Source organism: Peromyscus californicus, unplaced genomic scaffold (genome assembly GCF_007827085.1).
Source record: "Peromyscus californicus insignis strain IS unplaced genomic scaffold, ASM782708v3 Scaffold_24__1_contigs__length_46423439, whole genome shotgun sequence".
NCBI classification, from domain to species: Eukaryota; Metazoa; Chordata; class Mammalia; order Rodentia; family Cricetidae; genus Peromyscus; species Peromyscus californicus.
Window position 1 is genome coordinate 25,096,270 of NW_026294535.1, and position 22,038 is coordinate 25,118,307.

The 22,038-nt window shown below is 35.7% G+C and overlaps 1 protein-coding gene across 1 annotated transcript in view; it reads right to left on the bottom strand.

Annotated features, from left to right (window-relative positions):
* Ptprq (protein tyrosine phosphatase receptor type Q) overlaps positions 1 to 22,038 on the bottom strand; it is a 194,813-nt gene that overhangs the window by 95,621 nt on the left and 77,154 nt on the right. The window contains 1 exon segment of the mRNA XM_052752881.1: positions 655 to 978. Coding sequence (XP_052608841.1) covers positions 655 to 978 — 324 coding nt within the window.

Genomic DNA, 22,038 nt, shown 5'->3' on the forward strand with positions numbered 1-22,038 from the left:
AGATATGAAACTTAAGTTCAAGAACAATCTTTATCTATGTATACTCAATGATTTCCAGAAAAAAATTTATGACTTCTCCCTGAATATAAAAGTGCTAAACTGTAGATATTATTGTGAGAGATTATGCTTTTTTATATTATTTTTCTTCTTCTATCTTCAGGTGAGTATCAGATACTTTACATTATTTTCCCAGAGACTCACATCTATTAGGGTCATCACGTTTACAGGGTTCATGTTATGTATGTTTGTGTGGGTCTGAAGTCAATAAAAAAATTGAGAATTCCATTTAAAAGCCCCCAAACCAATATAATTGAAGTGAAAGTGTAGACACCACTCCAGAGCAGCATATGGCTAATCAATATGGCTTAATGGTATTCCACAGAGAGTGTTCCCATAATTCCTTGTTGTAATATAAGACTCTAGATGCTAACACAGGTTCTAGGGGTATATAAAAAGCTCTAACAATCACTGAAATTTAATTTTATATTCATTTCTGTTTAAATTAAAAACAAATACGTTGTTGCATAACTTGGTTTGCATAATGATTTATTTTCCCATCTGGTGATTTTTACACAATGGAATAAGTAGAAATTATTAACACAGACATAACATAACAGAAAGCAGTATGAATAAATAAGTCATGACAGTACTTACGACCAGGCAGCGTTTGTGTAGAAATCCAATTAGAAGCGTTGCCATACCCAGCATTGGTGCTGGCAGCCACTTGAAATCTATACCATCTATATTTCTTTAATCCATACACTGTTTCTTCTGTTAAGTTTGCTTCATAGATGAATTGAACTTTTTGATGTTCAACACATTCTTCAGATTCCCATCCTCTGCACTTCTGAGCACGCAGTTGAGTGGTTATCTTGTAATTTTGGAAATATCCAAGGATACTATCAGGTTTTATCCATGTTAGTGTTGCACTAGTTGACTGAACATTAGAAATAGCTATATTTGTGGGAACACTGGGAACTAAAAATTAAAGGGAAAAGTTACAAACTATTATAATGCAACCTGTGGAGATCAGTCACGTGACAACAGCACTCATATCATTATCTTCATACTTTAATGAGCAGAATTTCTTGTTGATTCTTTGGGGGCCCTCATTTCAAAACGGAAGGGGAAAAACATTTTGGTTATTTTTCATTTCTAGTTTTCCTGTACAACCCTCTCTGAAATGGTTATAGAAAAGCACTCTGGATTTGCATAGAAAAATTTATTAATTCAAAGATAATCATATGCTTACATCATCCTCTGAGCTTCCCTAGATATAGCCTGAATTTTTAATGTTCTGTTCCTAAGGAAGATTTTTGTTTATTTATTTATCTAGAAAGCAATAGGCACATTCTTTATATTGGAAGTTTTGATTAAAAACTGTTTTAAATAAATAAGCTTACTTAATGAATTCATGTAATTAACTATAACATCATTTATATTATGTATAATGGAAATTGACACTTTCTGTAATACCACCCAACACACTAGCATTACTGTACAGATTAGAGTAACCATATATTGTCACAATGGTGTGATCTTAGTAGGAGCCCTACAATACTTTAATTTCCTAACTAGGAACCATTAATCAGACTCGGAGCCCACTATTGGGGAATCAGTATCCACTGAATTAGTATACACTAAAGCCCATGTGTTTAAAGGCAATGTATTGGAAAAGTAATAAAAGCATATTATAATTAGAAATATGAAAGATCAATAGGCTAAGTAGGATTGGAACTGTTCTCAACCATGAGTGCTCATGCATACCTTCAATATCCTTTGCTAAGATGATATAAAAAAGAATGATTATGACCTTTGAAAATTGCATGATTCATTTAAATTATGCTAATATTCAGATGAAAATTAAAGTTAATACATGTTCAGAAAACTCACTCATTCCTAAATACATCAAATTAGTAAAATATTTGATAAATATGTAAAGATAATCTACGAGTATGGATAATATTGTAGGTACCAAAAATATAGTAAACAAACCTAGACATAGTTCTTTGCTCAGTGAAATTTATATTGAAGAAGAATATGTACAATTAAAAATACAAATAAGGTGGGGAATGGAGAGATGGCTCTGTGGTTAAAATACCATTTTGTTCCCTGAGAAGACCCTGGTTCTCTTCCCAGCACCCACAGATTTGCTTACCACCTTCCTTGACTGCAGTTTCTAGAGATCTGGTGCCCTCTCCTAGTCTCCATATGCACAAGGGACTCATGCAGCACACATACATACATACATACACACACATACATACATACATGCACACAGAACATTCATATATATATATATATATATATATATATATATATATATAAACCTTAAAATATACAGATAATGTTAATATGCTATATTGGTTGTTTTTTTTTGTTTTTTTTTTTTTTTTCTTTTTTCGAGACAGGGTTTCTCTGTGTAGCTTTGCGCCTTTCCTGGAACTCACTTGGTAGCCCAGGCTGGCCTCGAACTCACAGAGATCCGCCTGGCTCTGCCTCCCGAGTGCTGGGATTAAAGGCGTGCGCCACCACCGCCCGGCAATATGCTATATTGGAAGGCAATCACTGATGTAGAAAAAATAGGCAATGGGATAATGAAAGAAGGCTTCATAGATAATGACATGTTAAATGAAAAGATATTAAGTTCCCGAAAAAAGAAAGGGAGGGAGTTATATAAATATTTCAAGGAGGAATACCTCTAATGAAGGAAACCATGATAAAAGTGCCTATCATGGGATGATGCTTCAGTTTTCTGCAAAATAACAAGGAGCGAGGAGTGACTAGCGGGAGGGAAGATCTGAGAGTTGCAGGCCAGAGTGTGTACATTATTGAAGAGTATTGTTATGGCTTTCCCATCAGCAGAGGACTGACAGGCTCCAGCATGTTTCCACAGAACCATTCGTGCTACTGAGTTAAGATAGACTGAAGGGGACAATGATGGGGATGGGGAAATGAATGTGTAGGCTTTGTAATGTCAATGCAAAAGGCCCCAGTGGCCAGGACCCAGATGGTAGCAGGAGTAGGAAAAAAGAAGCTTTCAGATCTCAAATATTTCTTGAAGGAGAGAGGACAGGATTAACTCCTGTGTGACTTGGAAGGTGTGAGAAAAGGGAGGAGAAATGAATGTGCCTAGACCTTGGTACTGAGCAAACTGAACGATGAGAATAAATCAAAAGATAGGAGCTCTGTGGAAGGAGTAAGATTCGGGAGAAAGAACAAACTTTTATTTTCAGTATGGTAACTCTAAAACGCCTCTCAGATACCCAAAAGGAAATAGAAATGGTAGACATATATGTAAGTCTGGAGTTCTGTGGAAAGGTAGATAGGCTTCATGTCTTAAAATTTTTAATTACTCATGACATTTGTGCTACTGAGAGCTAATAAAACCCTTTTGATTTGGTTCTTAAATTTTTACTAAATCATTTATAGACCAATTATCTATATATTGGCATCAAACTACAGATAATAGAAGGCATACATTATTGGAAAACATTGTTATATTATTTAAAGACACAGAATCTGCTTCTGCTGATCACTTTAATAATGTTTAACATCAAATTTTATTGCATAAGGACATTACTTTAAAAATAATGTATACTCAATAAAATATTTGACATGCTACTTATAACACAATATGTTTTATCTTTACATATTATAAAGAAAAGCAATCAGAGAAAACATTCTAAGGAAATATAGAAGAAGCAGTTTTAGAATTAGCTCTTAGCAATTCCATGGCTTATTCAAACATTTCAGTGACTCATTTTTAACTGAGGTCACCTGAACATAGAACATATCTTAAAACCTTCTTACATAAAGCAGGTAAGTATACATGTCTTAGGGAGTCAAGAGAAGTTTTCAGAGAAGAGTCAGCATGCGGGACAGAATTTCTCAGGTGGTAATGGTGGAGATGCTAAAAGTCAAGTTTGATCTAGTTCTAACAACAACAAAGAGAAGAATTGCACAATAACTTGGGGACTTTCTGTGAGGGACTTACAAATAGTTTGTGTTGCAATGAAAAGCTACCAAAGTTTGACAGGGAAAGGCTCAAAAGGGCATTTTAACAAGTCTAGCATTTAATTATTCAACAGGAAAAAGGAAAATTCACAGAATCCTTATTTGTCAAGGAAAGAAGTAAGACGGTAGCAGAAGAGTGAGATCTGATTTTTATCTCTGCATTGCTGGTTAAATCCAAAAGACAGGGAAATGAATGACAAAATCATTGACTCTGAGAATTTGAAGGAAGTGGAGAGATAATGATCTTGGTCAACTTCTCTCCTTATACGTAAAGGTTTCTGCAAGGTTGTTTGTATATCCAGTATCTTCTTGTTTTACCAAACATTGACCCAGGGATAGAAATGAAGTAACACTGTTACTATAATTAAGAGTTCAAACCCATAAATTTAAAATCAAAGGATAACCAGTGGACCTGACCATGAGTTCTTCAAAAGTCGAGCATTTATTTGGCTGTTACAGAAGAGTGAAGAAGAGACTTGAAGAGATAAATTTACTGTTTTAACAGCAACACTAAAACAAAGCGCCTCTATTCCTGCGCTTGATAAAAAAAGAGCCTGGTGATTAAACCATATAAGTCACCTCTCAAATCTGAGAACAGGAACCAATCAAGAAACAGGTAATTGTTGCCTTCCAGTAACTGCATTCTGCCACAACTCTGTGAACTTAGAAGAGGAATTTGAATTCCATATGACAAAGTAGAAACTCAGACATAGAACGCCTGGATTTCTGGTTACAGCATTAGAAATTAATTATTTGCTTTGTTGAAAGCCACCCTGTTTGTGATAGTTTGTTATACAGCATTGGGAATCTAGTATCATTTTCTTCTATAAAGTGATCAGTTACGCCGGGGGTGGTGGTGGTGGTGGTAGCGGCGGCGGCGGCTGCGGTGGTGGCGGCTCACGCCTTTAATCTCAGCACTCGGGAGGCAGAGCCAGGTGGATCTCTGTGAGTTCAAGGCCAGCCTGGTCTACAGAGTGAGATCCAGGACAGGCACCAAAACTACACAGAGAAACCCTGTCTGGAAAAAACAACAATAGCAAAAAATGATCAGTCACTACTTCTGCAGCATTTGATACAAAACTCAGAACAAAGTGAAAGTCACAAATCTCAAACAGGTCTTTATAATTAACTCAGAAAGAACTCTATTAGTTTCTACAGATTTTATTATTCTGAACTGATGTCTAGTGTACCATAATTATTCAAGTCTGCATTAAAAATACAATCTAAAGGAGTTCTATCTATTTCCCTTACACTTTTACTCTAATATTCTGTATAAAAGATCTAGAAAGCAGACAGGGAGAAGCCCATGAGATCTCAGCCCTACACCAAGATCTGCAAGTAACTGAGGAATGCTGAGTGTAGAAGAAATAGTCTTGTCCAGGGAAGAGCATGCCAACTGGTTATCTAATACCAAATGGTCAGCCCTGAAAACATACACGTGAGTAGCATTTTACATACTGAAAAGGATGCATTTATTAACATATATGTATATAAGTATACATATATGCATGTAAGCAGTAATTAGTGAGAAGAAAAGAGGCCATGAATTTGACAAAGAGCAAGAAAAAGTATATGGAAGGGTTTGGGGCAAGTTTCAAAGATTTTTAGAAGGGAGAAATGATGGAATTATATTATAATCTCAAGATCTCTAGATCTCAAGATCTAAAAAAGAATTGCCTCTGAACCCATACCAATAAAATATTAAATAGTAATTATACAATATGATGAGCTACCATACACATAAAAATATCAGTATGGATACTGGCTAGTGTCTACCATGACCTAGACTAGTCATTTAATAAATATTTTTGAATACACAATTAAACGAATACATACAATGGGGTTTTATTTAGATGGCTTGAGCAAGCTCTGCTGCTGAGAGATAATTTAGTAAGAGAGCAGACGTGAGACAAACACCATCAACTTATAGTTAGACTCAAAGGGAAAACAGAGCACGGCATATTGGGAACATTCCATGCACAAGGAGAAGGATGGGAAGAAAGGAAGTTGGATACATGGGGGTGGGGCAGAAACGCATCATGTGAAGCCTTCTAGACTGACTTAAGTTTTTAGCTGTAGCCTAAGTGCAGTGAAGAGATGATACATTTTTTAAAATCTTATTAAAATTTACATTGCTCTTTGTCAAATTCATTGCTTGTTCTGCTTGGGAGCCAAGTAGTATGGCCCAGATACTTTTCTTTTAAGTCTACCTCCAATCACTCTTCCCATGTTTTTTTCCCCTCGAGGATTTTAAGCCACTAGGGGTGGAGCCAACCAAGAAGGTGGAGACTTGCAAGACCCAGGTAACTGCGGCTTTCAAGGGCAAGAATTTAAACTCTGCCACAACTATGGGTTCTAGGGAGAAGACTCTGGAGTGCATATGAAAATGCACACTAAGGAGCAGACACTAGTCAATGAACTAGAAAAGGCAGAGGAACTGGCCCCTTCTCATTGTAGACGCAATTGCTATCTGTAGCTGTAGGAGCAACATTTTCTTTCAACTTTCAGATATTAGGAAATGGGACTTACATAACAAAATTTGATGCAGAATAAATTTTTCAGGAAATTACTGGTTCACAGAATCTAGTATTCCCCAGAGAAGGAAATTTTAAATTGAGTCACACTTTTGCCTGACAAGGAAACAAAGTCCAGATATAAAGTATTCTTGCATTGGGCAGAGGAAACATCCACTCATGGGCTGTATACTGTTCTGTTTCATACCATCGGACAGCCACATAGAATCAACACTAAAGAGTGTGGCTGCTCAGCAAGTATTTGTGTGAATAAATTATAATTTATTGCAATAGTCCTTAGATTTTGATGTGGTGTCAATTACAGCACACATTTTTCCATTAAATGTATCTAGAAAGATGAACTAGAAATGATCAGACCCCAAATGTGTGCTGTTATGCATGGATAATCTATAACAGGGCAACTTCACAAGTACTCATAAGCGACCAGCAGTAACCCTTATTTAGAACGAGTATCTTCACTTTGATGAACTGTGTGTGGAACTGGACCATTTCAAGGCAACCACCCTATTAAATTACAGATACAAAGAGGATTACACTCGCTTTAGCATGGAGAATCAGATTTCCATTCTTGAAGAATGACTAAAAATCTCAAAACCTTTTCTATCCACAGATGGTACTAATTTGAACACATCATTCCATGTTTCCTGGAGTAATCACACAGCTTGCTTAAATTTTCTAAACATGACTGAACTGTGATGAAGCGATCAACATTAATGGCCAAGGCATTTAGGAAATTACATTTTTATTCATAAATTATTTGTATCAGTAAAAACATGTTCATCACAGTTGAATTGAAGAGTCTGAAGAATTATGCTTGATACAGATTTAAATATTCCCCAGACTTCAGGAACTGAATTATAGTATCTACTTAGAAGATGAAATTTAATTGAAATTTAAATATTATGTTAATTTATGAGTGTCACATTTTAGAAATTGCCAGCCTCTTACCACAGGATACTGATGGTAGTTTGATTTGCTTTCCCACAACCTCGTTAGGTACACTAATGTGCAAAACCAAGTTTTAAAACTTCTTTATTGTAACTATGCATTTTAGATATATTATCTATCTTATGCCTCATCTTGTATAGATGTTTACACTACCTGATCTTTTTATTTATTAATTATATTTACAAAAGCTAAAAATAATCACCACAATTTTCAGAGTTTGTTAAGAAACTTTCAATTGCTAGAATGTTTATATGACCTATTTTAAAAGAGAGTTACAGAAATACAAGCACATACAAATATCAGTTTGCTAAAACTAACATATATGGCTCAATACTAATATCAAATTTTCAGTATATCAAGTATAAATTTTGCACTGACTTGAATTTGGTCAAAACCATGCATTACACTGTGCTGATACTGTGTTCCCCCAAATATTGTGCACCCTAATAAACTTATCTGGGGTCAGAGAACAGAACAGCCACTAGATATAGAAGCCAGAAAATGGTGGCACACACGCCTTTAATCCTAGCATTCCAGAGGTAGAGATCCATCTGGATCTCTGTGAGTTCAAGGCCACACTGGAAATGGCCAGGCGTGGTAACAAGAGCCTTTAATCCCAGGAAGTGATGGCAGGAAGCAAAAAAGGTATTTAAGGCATCAGGACAAGGAACCAGAGCAGGGTTAAGCTTTTAGGCATTTAGCTGCAGTTCAGCTGAGATTCATTCCGGATGAGGACACAGAGGCTTCCAGTTTGAGGAAACAAGATCTGCTGAGGAATTGGCAAGGTGAGGTGACTGTGGCTTGTTCTGCTTCTCTGATCTTCCAGCATTCACCCCAATACCTGGCTCCAGGTTTCTTTTTATTAATAAGAACTTTTAAGATTCGTGCTACATTACACATTCATCTAGATTTTTGGTTTTTCAAGACAGAGTTTCTCTGTGTAGTTCTGACTGTCCTAAAACTCACTCTGTAGACCAGGCTAGCCTCAAACTCAGAGATCCAGCTGCTCCTGCCTTCCAAGTTCTTGGATTAAAGACATGCCCCACCACTGCCTGGCTTCATCTCAGTTTCATAGGTTACAAGTGTAAATGTATAGGTTCTTTTTCATAGATTCATAAAACAGCTTATTTTATAGAAACCACTATAAAAGGTCTATGACAACAGGCAAAATTCAATAGAAGGTATTCCAGAAGCTTGAAAATGAATAGCCATATATAAATGCAATAAAATATTTTCTAAGGGATGGTAATCAGCCTAGGTAGATGAAAAATAGCTGTCATAGGATGCAATAAGAAACTGGAGGCCAGGGGTGTGGTGTTATTAATGAAAGGCAGTGAAAGATTGGGAGAGGCGTTTAGATTATGACCATAGGTAACAGATAAAAACCAACAGAAATTCTTTGGTAAAATATAAAGTTGGACAAAATGCAATATGTAATCTAGCTGGTTATAATGAAAGGTAATTTTTAAATGTGCATTTATTTTATTTTATGTGCATGGTATTTGCCTGCATGTATGTATATGTGTCATATGTATGAAGTGCCTGAAGAGGACAGAAGAAGGCATCAGATCTCTTAAAACTGCAGTTAGAAATGGTCGCATTTTGCCATATGGTGCTGGGAACTGAACCTGGATCCTCTATAAAATAGGCAAGTGTTCTTAATCACTGAGCCATCTAGTCAGCCTGTGAAATGTAAATTTTATCGAAACCAATTGCATGTGGTGTATGTGAAATATAATGAAGATGATGATGATAAAGAAAATTATAAATATTGCTAAGAGGAAATACAAAGGAACATGATGATGTATTGGGTAGAGAGGATACTGAAACACAATGAAATTAAATGAGCCCAGCATTAGGTTAATAGAAACATGGATATTGCAGAACTAAGCCATGAATTTGACTCTGATATAAAAATAATTCAAAGAGAAAACTGAAGATTATAAATCTCCATAATCATAAAGACAAAATAAATGAACAAAATGCAATAATCTCTGGCACTGAAATATAAAATATTTACATACATTCATATATCTTCTACAGAATCATATAAAGAGCTTATAAAAATCATATGAATGTTTAGTAAGCAATATCTTAAATAATAGTTTTATGCAGTAAAATGTGTATTTAAATTTAATTGTTAGAAGGAACTCAGATTAATCTATAATGCCTTGCCAACATTTGTACCTAGTAAATTTTATTTTAACAATTAAGGGTAGAAGTGGAAAAAGTAATGCATGTATAGCTAAATTAGTGGATTCCAACAAGAGGTGTGCCACAGTACTAACCCTGACTGAATGATTATTTAAATTTTTCCTATCTTCAAAGGACTATATCTCTACTGAAAGAAACATTGATTAAAAGATGTATACACAAAAATGCCCTGGCTCTAAAGTGTAAGAAAATATTCATAGTAAACAATTAAGAATTTTAAATCTTTAGGACTCCTACGAGAGGTAAGATGTGGAGGAAGAGAGAAGAAAAAGATCAGTAGAATCTCTAGTTAGCAAAATACGTATAACAGAATGTGAAATAATATATTTAAATACATATAGACCACTAAAATGTAAACACGTATCTTGCGTACCTATCATCAAGTGTTCAATGTGATTTTCTACACAAAATACTTCAAGTGATTAGAATTGTCAGAATAATGGAGCTCAGATACATTGACTTGCAAAAATAATTTTGTAATGATCCAAAACTAATAAAAATATATTCTAACCTCTACACTGGATAACTTTAGGGAACTATGATCTGATCGTGCAGACAAAACATGCATACATGTAAAATTAAATAAATAAATAATAAATATCAAAAAGTCAGTCATAAAAATATCTGCTACAATACAAAAACCCAAGGCTAGATGACTTCACGAGGTAGCTCCATCAAACAGTCTAGATTGAAAAACATAAAACTATTTGGGGAAACAAGAGGAAATTATTTCCCAACTACTTTCATTAGGACAGTATAAATATTTACAAAATGCACTACAATGAAAAGAAGTAACAATTAATAATTTGATCACAGATACAATTTCACACAACATATCAGCAAGTCAAGTCTACCTGCATATACTAGGATAATACATCTGATCATGTAGATCTCTCTACAGAATGCAAATTTCAGGTAACAATCCAACTAAGTCATGTCCATTTTCATAGCAATGGGATGAAATATTTTTATTACCTCAATAAATTCAGAAAGTCAAGTCCAAAATTCAATACCCATTTAACAATAAGTCAGCGTGGTGAACTAGAAAAAGCATTTCTCAATATGAAAAATGCCACTAACAGAGAGCCTACAACAATAATACATAAAATAGTTAAAGAACTAGTCCTTTCCTATACCTAAGGAAAACAAATATGTCATGATTTACCCATCTAGCCAGTGTAATAAAACAAGAAAAGAAAAGTCACAGAATTAAAAAAAGAGGTAAAAATTCCTTTCATTGTAGACTATATGGCATTTTAACATATTAGAAATTCTAAAAGGATGGATTTTAATGGTCTTCTACAACTAAGAAATGAATTTATGAAAAGTACTGAATATGAATTTATCAAAAGCACTGGATATAATTATCAATATTAAGATCAACCGTTTCTATATTTTAAAGCAAAGTGATAACTACAGTTTAAGGACTTCATTTTGAGTAACATAAAAACACTAAACAGGAATGATTTGAGTAAAAGACAAATAATTATTTACTGAAAATTATTGAAATTAAAGACCAAAAAGATGAAGAACCATTCTCATTGTGACTCCAAAATGTTAAGAAGTCATAACTCTGAAATGTATATCCATTCATTGCATCAATTACAATGCCATATCTGTGTTTGAAAAACTTAACAAGATGATTTGAATAATAAAATGTATATGGAAATGTAAAGAATTAAATGTAGCTAAAATTTTGGAAAAGAACATGTTTGTAGAACTTGTATCTGGTGATTTCAAGAGTTGCTATAGGAGCTGAGGATGTAGCCCCAAGGATAGGATGCTTGCCTAGCATACATGAAGCCCTGACCTTGAACCTCAGCACCTTTAAGCCAGGTGTGGTAGCACAAGTTTGTAATCCCACCATTCTGGTGTTGAAAGCAAGATGATAAGATCAAAGTCATCCTTGCTGTATAGTGAGTTCAAGGCCATCTGGGGTTACACAGGATCCTGTCTTAAAATAATAAGGCCATTAAAAGCTATAATAATCTATGTAGTGTAGTTTCATGATAAAGATGGATAAATTAATGGAAGATAGTCTATCTAAAATAGACCAAAGTGGTAAACTCAGTTTATTTTTGACAAAACTTCCATAAGAAAAAATTTAGAGAACTATTTATCAAATAGTTTGGAAAATTTTAATAAAATTGAGAATAGTATAAAAGAATTAATTTTTAAATCATACTTCATACAACATTCACAGAACTTTAGAAGCATAATGGGCCTGGATGTATATATTCAATATATAAAATAAAACTTAAAGCAATATACTTGTGGTGATATTGTGTTCCCCAAATATTGTGCACCCTAATAAACTTATCTGGGGTCAGAAAACAGAACAGCCACTAGATACAGAGGCCAGAAAATGGTGGCACACATGCCTTTAATCCTAGCATTCAAAGGCAGAGATCCATCTGGATCTCTGTGAGTTCAAAGCCACACTGGAAACAGCCAGGTATGGTGACTCACACCTTTAATCCCAGGAAGTGATGGCAGAAAGCAGAAAGGTATATAAGGCATAAAAACCAAGAACTAGGCCTGGTTAAGCTTTTAGGCTTTTGAGCAACAGTTCAGCTGAGATTCATTCTGAATGAGGACTGAGAGGCTTCTAGTCTGAGGAAACAGGATCAGCTGAGGAATTGGCAAGGTGAGGTGGCTGTAGCTTATTCTGCTTCTCTGATCTTCCAGCGTTCACTCCAATACCTGGTTCCAGGTTTGTTTTTATTAATAAGACTCTTTAAGATTCATGCTACATATACTCATGATATTGAAATGCAATATACTAATGATATTCAAATGAGCACCAACTTCTTAGATAAGAAAGTAAATATATTAACATGAGAATAAAAATTTCAATAGAAAATAGGCACTCCTGAAAACATACATACAAATAACATTATACAGACTGATCAGGTTATATTTAGGATATCTACCTATTCATATATGAGTGTAATAATAACTTATAAAAATAGGCTATGAACCTGAAAGTAAGCAAGAAGCTCCTAAGGGAAGAGGAATACATGGGGGTATTCAAAGGTAGGTAAAAAATATATAATTATATTATAATCCCCAAAAAAATCTTTAAAAAAGAAAGTCAACCCAGCAAGTGAGAGTAATATTTGCCAACCTGTGCTCATAGGAGCTCAGAAAACTGAACCAACAACCAGGGAGCCTGAATGTGACTGACCTAGGCCCTCTGCATATATGTGACAGTTGTGTAGCTTGATCCTCTTGTCGGACTCCTAACAGTGGGAGCAGGGCCTGTCTCTGACTCCTTTCCTGGCTTTTGGGAACCTGTTCCTCATACTGGGTCGCCTTGTCCAACCATAATACAAGGTGAAGTGCTTAGTCTTACTGCAGCTGGATGTGCCATGTTTTGTTGATGTCCATGGGAGGCCTGCCCTTTTCTGAATAGAAACATGAGAAGTGGATGGGGAGACAGATGGGAAGTGGGAGAGAGGGACTTGGAGGAGAGAAGGGAGCAGAAACTGTGGTCAGGATGTAAAATAAATGAATAAATAAATTTTATATGTATATTATATATATATATATATATATATATATATATATATATATATAGAGAGAGAGAGAGAGAGAGAGAGAGAGAGAGAGAGAGAGAGAGAGAGAGTCTTGGATCTTAAGTGATCTCCAAAAGTTCCATATGCTAAAGAGATGGTCTCTAGCCTACTGGAAGGTAAAGATAAGCATTACAGACATGCCATTGAAGAGGACACTGGGACTCTATGTTTCTCTCTTCACTTCCTGGCAGTCATGAGGTAAGTGTCTTTGCCTTACCATATCTTCTCCTTCTTTGATGCACAGACCATAAGCAATGTGTGGCAAGTGCTGATGGACTGAAATTCCTGAAAACATGGACAAAATCAATTTTTACTCTTTTAAATTGTTTATTTGGGATATTGGCCCCAGCAACAAACAGCTGACTAGCACAAAGATTATATCCAAAATATGCAAGGAGCTCCTGTAACTTAATGTTTAAAAAGACAAACGATTGAAGATAAATAACATTTGTCAAAGAATTGAATAGAAACCTCCCCAAATGAGGTAAGGAAGCCTTCACTTTATCTTTCCAGTATGAATGAATTTCTGTTGCTACAGTTTGATAACCTGTCCCTCAAAGCAGGGTTCATGTTTCTTGCAAGGATGTGGTAACTATGAATAATTCTATGAAATAAAAATGGTCCTGTTAGTCCTCTCATCATGAAATCACTACTAAAATTTAACAGATGAATGAGAAATTCATAACTAGTCATATTTCTTTACTTCGCTTACTGTTCGTTATGAATTGATTTTTCAGTTCTAGCCTAGGCCAAGAATGATGCAATTATGTGAATTCCTTGTCTCCTAGCAATAAGTTCATGTGTCATGCTGGGTCAACCACTATGGTTGTAAAGCATTGGTTGAGTAAGGAATGTTTACAATGCTGTTTGTTGCACAAGAACTTTAGATAGGCAGCCAGAATAACTAATGGAGATGAACGGGATGTAAATGAAGAATGTGGTTGTGTTGAAGAAAATAAAGGATGATGACCTATAGGAAGTAATATCAGCCGGGCGGTGGTGGCGCACGCCTTTAATCCCAGCACTCGGGAGGCAGAGCCAGGCGGATCTCTGTGAGTTCGAGGCCAGCCTGGTCTCCAAAGCAAGTTCCAGGAAAGGCGCAAAGCTACACAGAGAAACCCTGTCTCGAAAAACCAAAAAAAAAAAAAAAAAAAAAAAAAAAAAAAAAAAAAAAAAAAAAAAAGGAAGTAATATCAACAAAACCCCAACAAAAATGCAAAGAATAGCCAGGTAGTGGTGGTCCATGCCTTTAATCCCAGCACTCGGGAGGCAGAGTCAGGCGGATCTCTGTGAGTTTGAGGCCAGCCTGGTCTACAGAGTGAGATCCAGGACAGGCACCAAAACTACACAGAGAAACCATGTCTCAAAACAAACAAACAAACAAAATGCAAAGATAAAATGTCAGAAAATCCAAACTCTGAAAACAATATAACAGTTGACCAGAACACAGACAATATCCTATTCCTATGTCTAAAAATAACAAGGGAAAATCCACTCTTGATAAATTTTTGAAAGAAATAAAACAGGAATTTATGCCAGATATGGCAGCCCATGACTTAATTCTACCACTGGGGAGACTGAAGCAGGGGCATCATAAGTAGAGATGTGACCTGTACTACATAGTGAAGTTCTGTCTCAAACACAACCAAAAAAATATAATTAAATTAATAATTTTTAACATTTTAAATTGTACTATGCTGAATGATAACTGTTATTTTTGGTAAGACTATAAATAATTCTATTATTTTTCATGTATATTTATAACTGGTAGTGTGGTGGTGTGAATAAGGAGAGTCTGCATAGGCTCAGGTATTTGAACACTTGGCTCCAGATGGTGGTGTTTGGGGAGAATGAGGAGGCACACTTTGCGGGAAAAGGTGTGTCACTGGAGGTGGGATTTGAGAGATGGAAGTGTTGCTCCACTTAAGAATCACTCTGCTTCATTCTCACACATGAAGATGTGAGCTCTCAGCTTCCTGCCCCTGCCGTCTTGCCTGCCGCTTGCTGTCATACCTCCTTGTATGACTGTCTGTTACTTCTCTGGAACCCTAAGCCCAAATAAACTCTTCCTTCTATAAGTTGCCTTGGTCCTGGTGTTTTTATCACAGTAATAGAAAAGTGACACATACAGACAGTTATAAGTACAGTTTAAAAAAAAAACACTTAAGATCAAAGGACATTTATAGTTTTCCCATTTACAGCTAAGGTTGGTTTATTGGAGGTGAAGCATGCCTTTAATCCTGGTACTCTGGAAGCAGAGGAAAGTGGATCTCTGTGAGTTCAAGACTGGCTTAGTCTACATAGTGAGTTCCAGGTCAACCATAGTTATATAGTATATATAGTAAGGGCTATGTAGAAAGACCTTGTTAAAAAAAGAAAAAGGAAAAGAAAGACTGCGAGAACATTGTTATGATCTCACACTAGTTTGCAAACACTGACTGCTCACATGTGAATATTCAATAACTCCATGAAGTACAAAAATTTATTCATGACACTAAGTTCAGAAAAACTCAGGTGTCCACCAAAAGTAAAAAGAATCATAAATAATGGAATGTTTCTATAATAGAAAAGAATCTAACAATGAATAAAAGTTCCTGAGGCTATAACATTATGAATTTCTTTCTAATTTGCATTGGAAGAAATGAGAAGACATAAAAGAGAACACGAGGTTCAAGAACAACTAAAATTAATCTTTGTGGATTGACATGAGTCCGGTGGCTGCCTTGAGGAGTAGGTATGTAAGCAGAATTTCGGTGGAATCAGGAAGCAGTCTACATGTTGACTGAAAGTGGTAATGTGGGTGGTTATATGAATCTTTCAAAACTCACTGAACTTTTACAACTAAATTTTTGTGCTTTTAGCCATATGTAAATTCCCCATTAGTATAAAGTACTATAAAAATGAAACGAGAAAAAGCTTTCTATAAAAGCACAGAAAATACTCTAAATAGGTTCTAATTTGTACATCTTACAGACACCAAAAATACTAGATATTGGTGCCTCTGGATATAAATCTGGATTTTTGAAAGAAACACACACACACACACACACACACACACACACAAGCTTTAAGATAAGTCTAATATATCCACACCAAAGGAAATCTGAGTATGTTTGTTTCCTATTATTTTTTACGTTTAATTTGCAGGCAAAGTACACACAGTACTTTTGACAATAGCTCACAGGACAGCTCTTAGGGAGCATGGCTTCTGCACTCAGCCAGTAACAGCACAACATCCTAAAGACACACTTTGTATTAAATTTGGAGCCCATACTTTAAAAATGTTAAGCTTCTTCTATGTAACACTGTATCACTAATGTGCTTGTATATAGGTAGTTTTAAAATGAAGGCAGACTTGCTGATTCATACCTGTCATCGAAACCTTCCAAAGACAGGGACAGGAGGTTTGTTACAAGTTTGAGAACAGCCTGGTCCAAGGAGCAAGTTAAGGCCAGCCAGAGTTACAGAGACCCTATCTCAGAAAAACAATCAAGTAAAGTTACAACACTTATTTGAAAGAAATATATCTACAAAGAATTAATATAAATAGTAACAAATTTGAAAACTAATTACTAATTTTAATGCATCCTTTAACTGGTATAGATTTAATTACTTTATGTAGGCTTTTTATTACTTTTCTAAAACTGCAAGTTTTAAGATAGTAACTCTTCATAATAAGTTATTTAATCACAGAACTAAGACAAGATTTATTTGAAGATGTAGTTAACATATGGTAAAATTCAAATTAAAATTGTAATATACTAATATACTAAGAAATGGGACTTTTATTCTATTTGAATTTCAAAAGAATTTTATTGTGGATAATATTTATTATCTTACATTAAAAAATAAAATTCTTCTTTAAATTTGTAGTTTTGTGAGCCAAGGAGCTTTAGTATTTGAAGTTTACTAAGCTGTGATTAATAGTATTTGTATAACTTATATGAACAAATCATTTATATAGCATTGATTTTAAATTAAGTGGAAATTAATATATTCCTTTGAAACATGCTTTTTCTCAATTCATTTATTGAACATCTCAGAATATTTATACTACTGTTAAATGTTGTCTATACAGTTTATAGTCTCATAAAAGTAATAAGTACCCTCCTGAAGCTTTCAAGTACTATATTTACTAGAAAGGAAAACCAGATTTTACACATACATACAACTTACTTAAAACTGGAAGTAAAAAAGAGCAAGGGAAAAATGAGGGAGGAGGTTGATATGTCAAGGCTGTTCCAAAGAGTATCAGCTACATAGAGCAGGAATGGAAAATAAGGTAACAGGATATGCCCTGACTGCTAAATAAGTCTTTAAAAACTGCCTGAAGAACAGCTGGCTTTAGCTGGAGCTTGGATGAAGCCAAGAATGCCTTCCTGGAGTTCACTTAATGAAGGATATTAGAGTAACCTGGAGGTCAAGGAGAATTATACATAGTAACCCAAATTCACTTTTCAAAAAATTGTGTTTAAAAGAACTTTTAAATTTAGAATTTGATACCTAGGACTGTTTGAAAATACCAAACATTACCTCTTTGGAACTGGTCCAAGCTAAAAATATGTGGCACAAGTCTAGGAATGTTAAAACATTTCCCACAATGCCTCTGTGTGTTAATAACTCTAGGCACACTAGCTTGCAGTACCTTTTGTTTTGTAGATCAAGCACAGATTTGAGATTATAAATTGTTTGCCTAAGTTTTCAATCCATATTTGAACAAAACTGTATTTACCTTCATCTCTATAACTATTACTGTAGGCTTTTAAATAGAAAATTCTCATGATAGAACCAAAGTTTTCTATTTTACCTTGTGAAAGAGTGGGGGGGGGGGGTGGAGTTCCAATAAATACAGATAATGTTCCAAATTTCTAAGGCAGGGAAGACCACGAGGCAGGAGGGGTGTTCTGGATTAGTGCTAGCTCTGGTCAGAGTCGGCCACAGAAAGCCAGTGCCCACTCAACCTCCTCCCTTCCCTTCATTCCTCATGCTTGCAAAGCAAAATTGCTGAAGTCATTCTCAAGATGCACTGAAGGTCAAACTTTGCATCATTAAAACTTTTGAAGCACAATAGGTATGTTTGCCTTTTCACACTTCTCTACGGGTCCTCGTACAGTCCATCAACTCATGTCTCCTGGAATGGGTATAAAGATCAACACAAAGGAGTTTAAAAGGACACACTAGATCAGACTTGGAAGATGGCGAATTTGTACTTTCCCACTTCCCCCACTGTTGACACCCACAAACAGTAAGGAAGAACAGAGTTGACAGAAGGACACATGGGACATCTAAAAAAGGGGCGGGGAGCTGGGACAAGGAGTTGGGGAGACCAGAGGAGCCTCAAAGACAATTTTTGAATGAAATATCATAATGATATCTTATGCCTTATATGCTACTTTAAAACCTCAATCAAAACATGCTCTGTCCAAGCAAGGTGCTCTTGTAATCATAGCACTGAGAGACGGAGACAGGAGGATGGACACCGTAGACAGCTAACCTGGCCCCGGCAAGTTCCATGCTAGTAAGTAGCCCTGCCTCATAAAACAAAGTGGATATCACCTGCTGAATGACATCTGAGATTGTCCTATGCTGACTTACACACATGAATGTGTGTTTATGTACAGAGAGGAGAGAATATGAGAGAGAGAGAGAGAGAGAGAGAGAGAGAGAGAGAGAGAGAGAGAGAGAGAGAGAGAGAGAGAGAGAGAACCCCTGGAAAGAATGTATGTATGTCAAGGTCAAACATCAGACAGTAAGTGAGCCAAATTTGATTTCTTCTTATGACAGGAATAAGAACAGAGTCTGTGACTCAGAGCTAGCTGTACACTGTGACTAATTTTCCACCATAAATTAGAAGCTTGCAACAGCTCTGAAACCGCTTCCATCCGAACAATGAGTTCCTAGCTCTTACTAGTGTCTCATCAACAAGCAATCCATGTGAATCCTGATAAAAAATTAGATACCTAACGAGGATTGTAATCATAAATATAATTATATACTAGACTCAACACCTAATTTTAAAGATGAAAAATACTTTTGAAGCACAAATTAATATTTCATCTGAATGATTCTTCTTAATTATGAGAAATTTTACATTTGACTGGTAGAAAACAGTTCTACTTTTGCCTGATGGGTATGTGGAAATAATATACAGAAATAGAGAAAAAGCCTTGATAAAAATAACTACCAGAATAATGCAAACCATTTCTTTCTTTTACCAACTTACAAATGCCTAGATGACAAGTTCCTTCTGTCTTGGGACTTTCTGCCAGAAATTTTGTGTAAACAAAAACAAAACCACATGGTTTCTCTAAGTAAACAGCAAAGAGTAGAATTAAGTGGATTATTATCCACATCATCTCATTTAAATGAAAAATATTGGTGTGCTGATATATAAAATTCTGACTCCAGAAATCTGGAATGAGGCTTGGTGGTTGTTCATTCTGAGACAGAGGTCAGAAGAGCAAACTGTGTGGGTGCACAAGAAGTCGTCCAAGATGCCAATGACTAACCCATTCTTTATTTACTATACCTCCATTACCCATCTAGGTGGACTTCTAAACATGAATTAAGATCCATTCAAACTCTTGAACAAAGAGTTGTGACAAAGATTTTGACTCTGAAGTCAGGTGCCTGTATATCTAATGTACACTGAACTTTGGTTGTATCTTGGCTCTGTTAACTGAAATCTGCTCTGTTCTCTTAAACTGGCTTTAATCCAGAATGTGAGTATAGTTAAAATAATAGCAAGCACTCTCTCTACTTTTTGAAAGTCTGAACTTCTCATTTATTTCAAAATTATCATCCTTTCTTTTTTTGCCAGTTCTCCTGTCTAGACTGCTTATGGACTTTTTTTAAAACCTGGTGCTCCCTCATAAAGACCACCTGTGTAGAGTTGAAAATATTTCCTTCTAGCAATGATGTGCTTTCCACCCACTAAGAAAGTATTTGTCACCCCTTGTTGGACCTATATGAAGACGTTCTTCTGTCCACAGACATACCTGTATTCTCTAGTCCAGTACTTCAACAAATTTATGAATGCCCATGGAAGGCTTCAGTGTATTGAGTCAGATACTTCATCACTTGAGGCTTTGATGCAACAAGATTGGACTATAGGAATCTGGACCACCAAAGCTTGGGATGTTATTGAAATCTTTATTACAGATCCTATATTTGAGCTGAACTTTACTAGTCTGTAGTAGGTGCTTAGCTACTGTTTCCTAGAATGAATGGATGAAGTTTATTGTGCTGAATAAATAAAGCTGGGCTAGAGACATCCACTATATGAGGAGGGATGGTGAAGGCGTAAAAGTACAGAGTACTAGAGGAGAGAAAAATTATAATTGGTGATAAGTTCTGAGATAGAGTTTCTGGAGTGTGAGAATAGATGAAGCAGTTGAAAAAGTGGGCTACCCCCATACTGTGACTTTAAATAACACCTCTACATTTCAAATAGCCAAGTCTGTTCTTTAAGTAACAGATCTAAACTGTCACAACATAGGCGATCTAAATTGTATGCTAGAACCAGTTCAACTGAAGCCCTTAAATGGAAAGACAAAACTGAAGAGCAGGCGGGATAACTGTGGATGATAAGACCTCGGCAGAGGCATCATAGGAAGCAGTAAAAACACAGCACAAAGAACTCTTTAGTCTGCCATGTTCTTTTTCTTTTCTTTTGAACCTGACTGCTACCATTGTATGCTAGACTCTTAGTTTTCGATGATCCACAGTCATATCACTCCTATATGTAAATATGTTCCTCCATAGGAAAACTGGTAAAGTATCAACCCAAGACATATCCAAGATGAACAAGCAGCTGCAACCATCATGAAAGGGGAATTTACAGCTGAACCATTTCTATTTTTTTCCAACAGTATTCAGCAGCTTGAATTTGGGTAAAGAGTGGGATCTTTTCAGAGTTAAAGATCTTCTTCAGAGAAAGATCATGACATTGTTTGAAACCTAAGAAGCAGAAGATGCCATTGCAATATGCCATTCTAACCTGCAAAGAGAGGATATTGTGAGCTCAGAGGAGCTTTGCATTAGAAAGGAGAGTGGGAATTAAATGAATGCTGACACTGGAGAGGAAGGCAGGCCTTTCTAAGATCTGAGTTTGTATCCTCAAAGATAGAAATGTGAAGTCAAATTAGGTGATGCGGCTTTCAGCAGGGGGCGGGGCTTGTAAGACAGTCCCATGATGAGGAAGTGCAAGTGAAGTGGTAAAAGGTTATGGCCCTACCATGGCTCTCATCAGAGCTGACAGCCAGAGAAGCCGTGTTATGAAGAATGAGTCCAGTTTTTCTCTATGTAACTGGTAGAATATGGGAGAAGGTAGAAGGAAGGTAACGGCACAAAGAAGCAGTGCTGAGAAGCTGTGACAGTTTCTTCTTACAGACTAGAGCTGAGTAACATTTTCCTTTTGCTCAGATGGTCTGAAAGGAAGATCTGAGTGTTTAGAAAAGGAAAAATGGATGCACAGGACTCTGATACGTAAGTCTTAAGAGTCCACAGAAGCACCAAGAATACCAAGAAAAAAATTATTAAGAAGATATATTCTGGAAAGTTTGCATGTTAATTTCTTTATTTAAGTAATGATAAAACACACTCAATACATTAGAAGGTTTTATAATTATATAACTGTCTTTGTTTCTTCCTTTCGATGTCTCATAGTGAAGAAGGTTAAATATGCACTTAGTTGGTACTCAGAGATCACATATGCACATGCTTCCTTTTCTAACAAAACTTCCTTT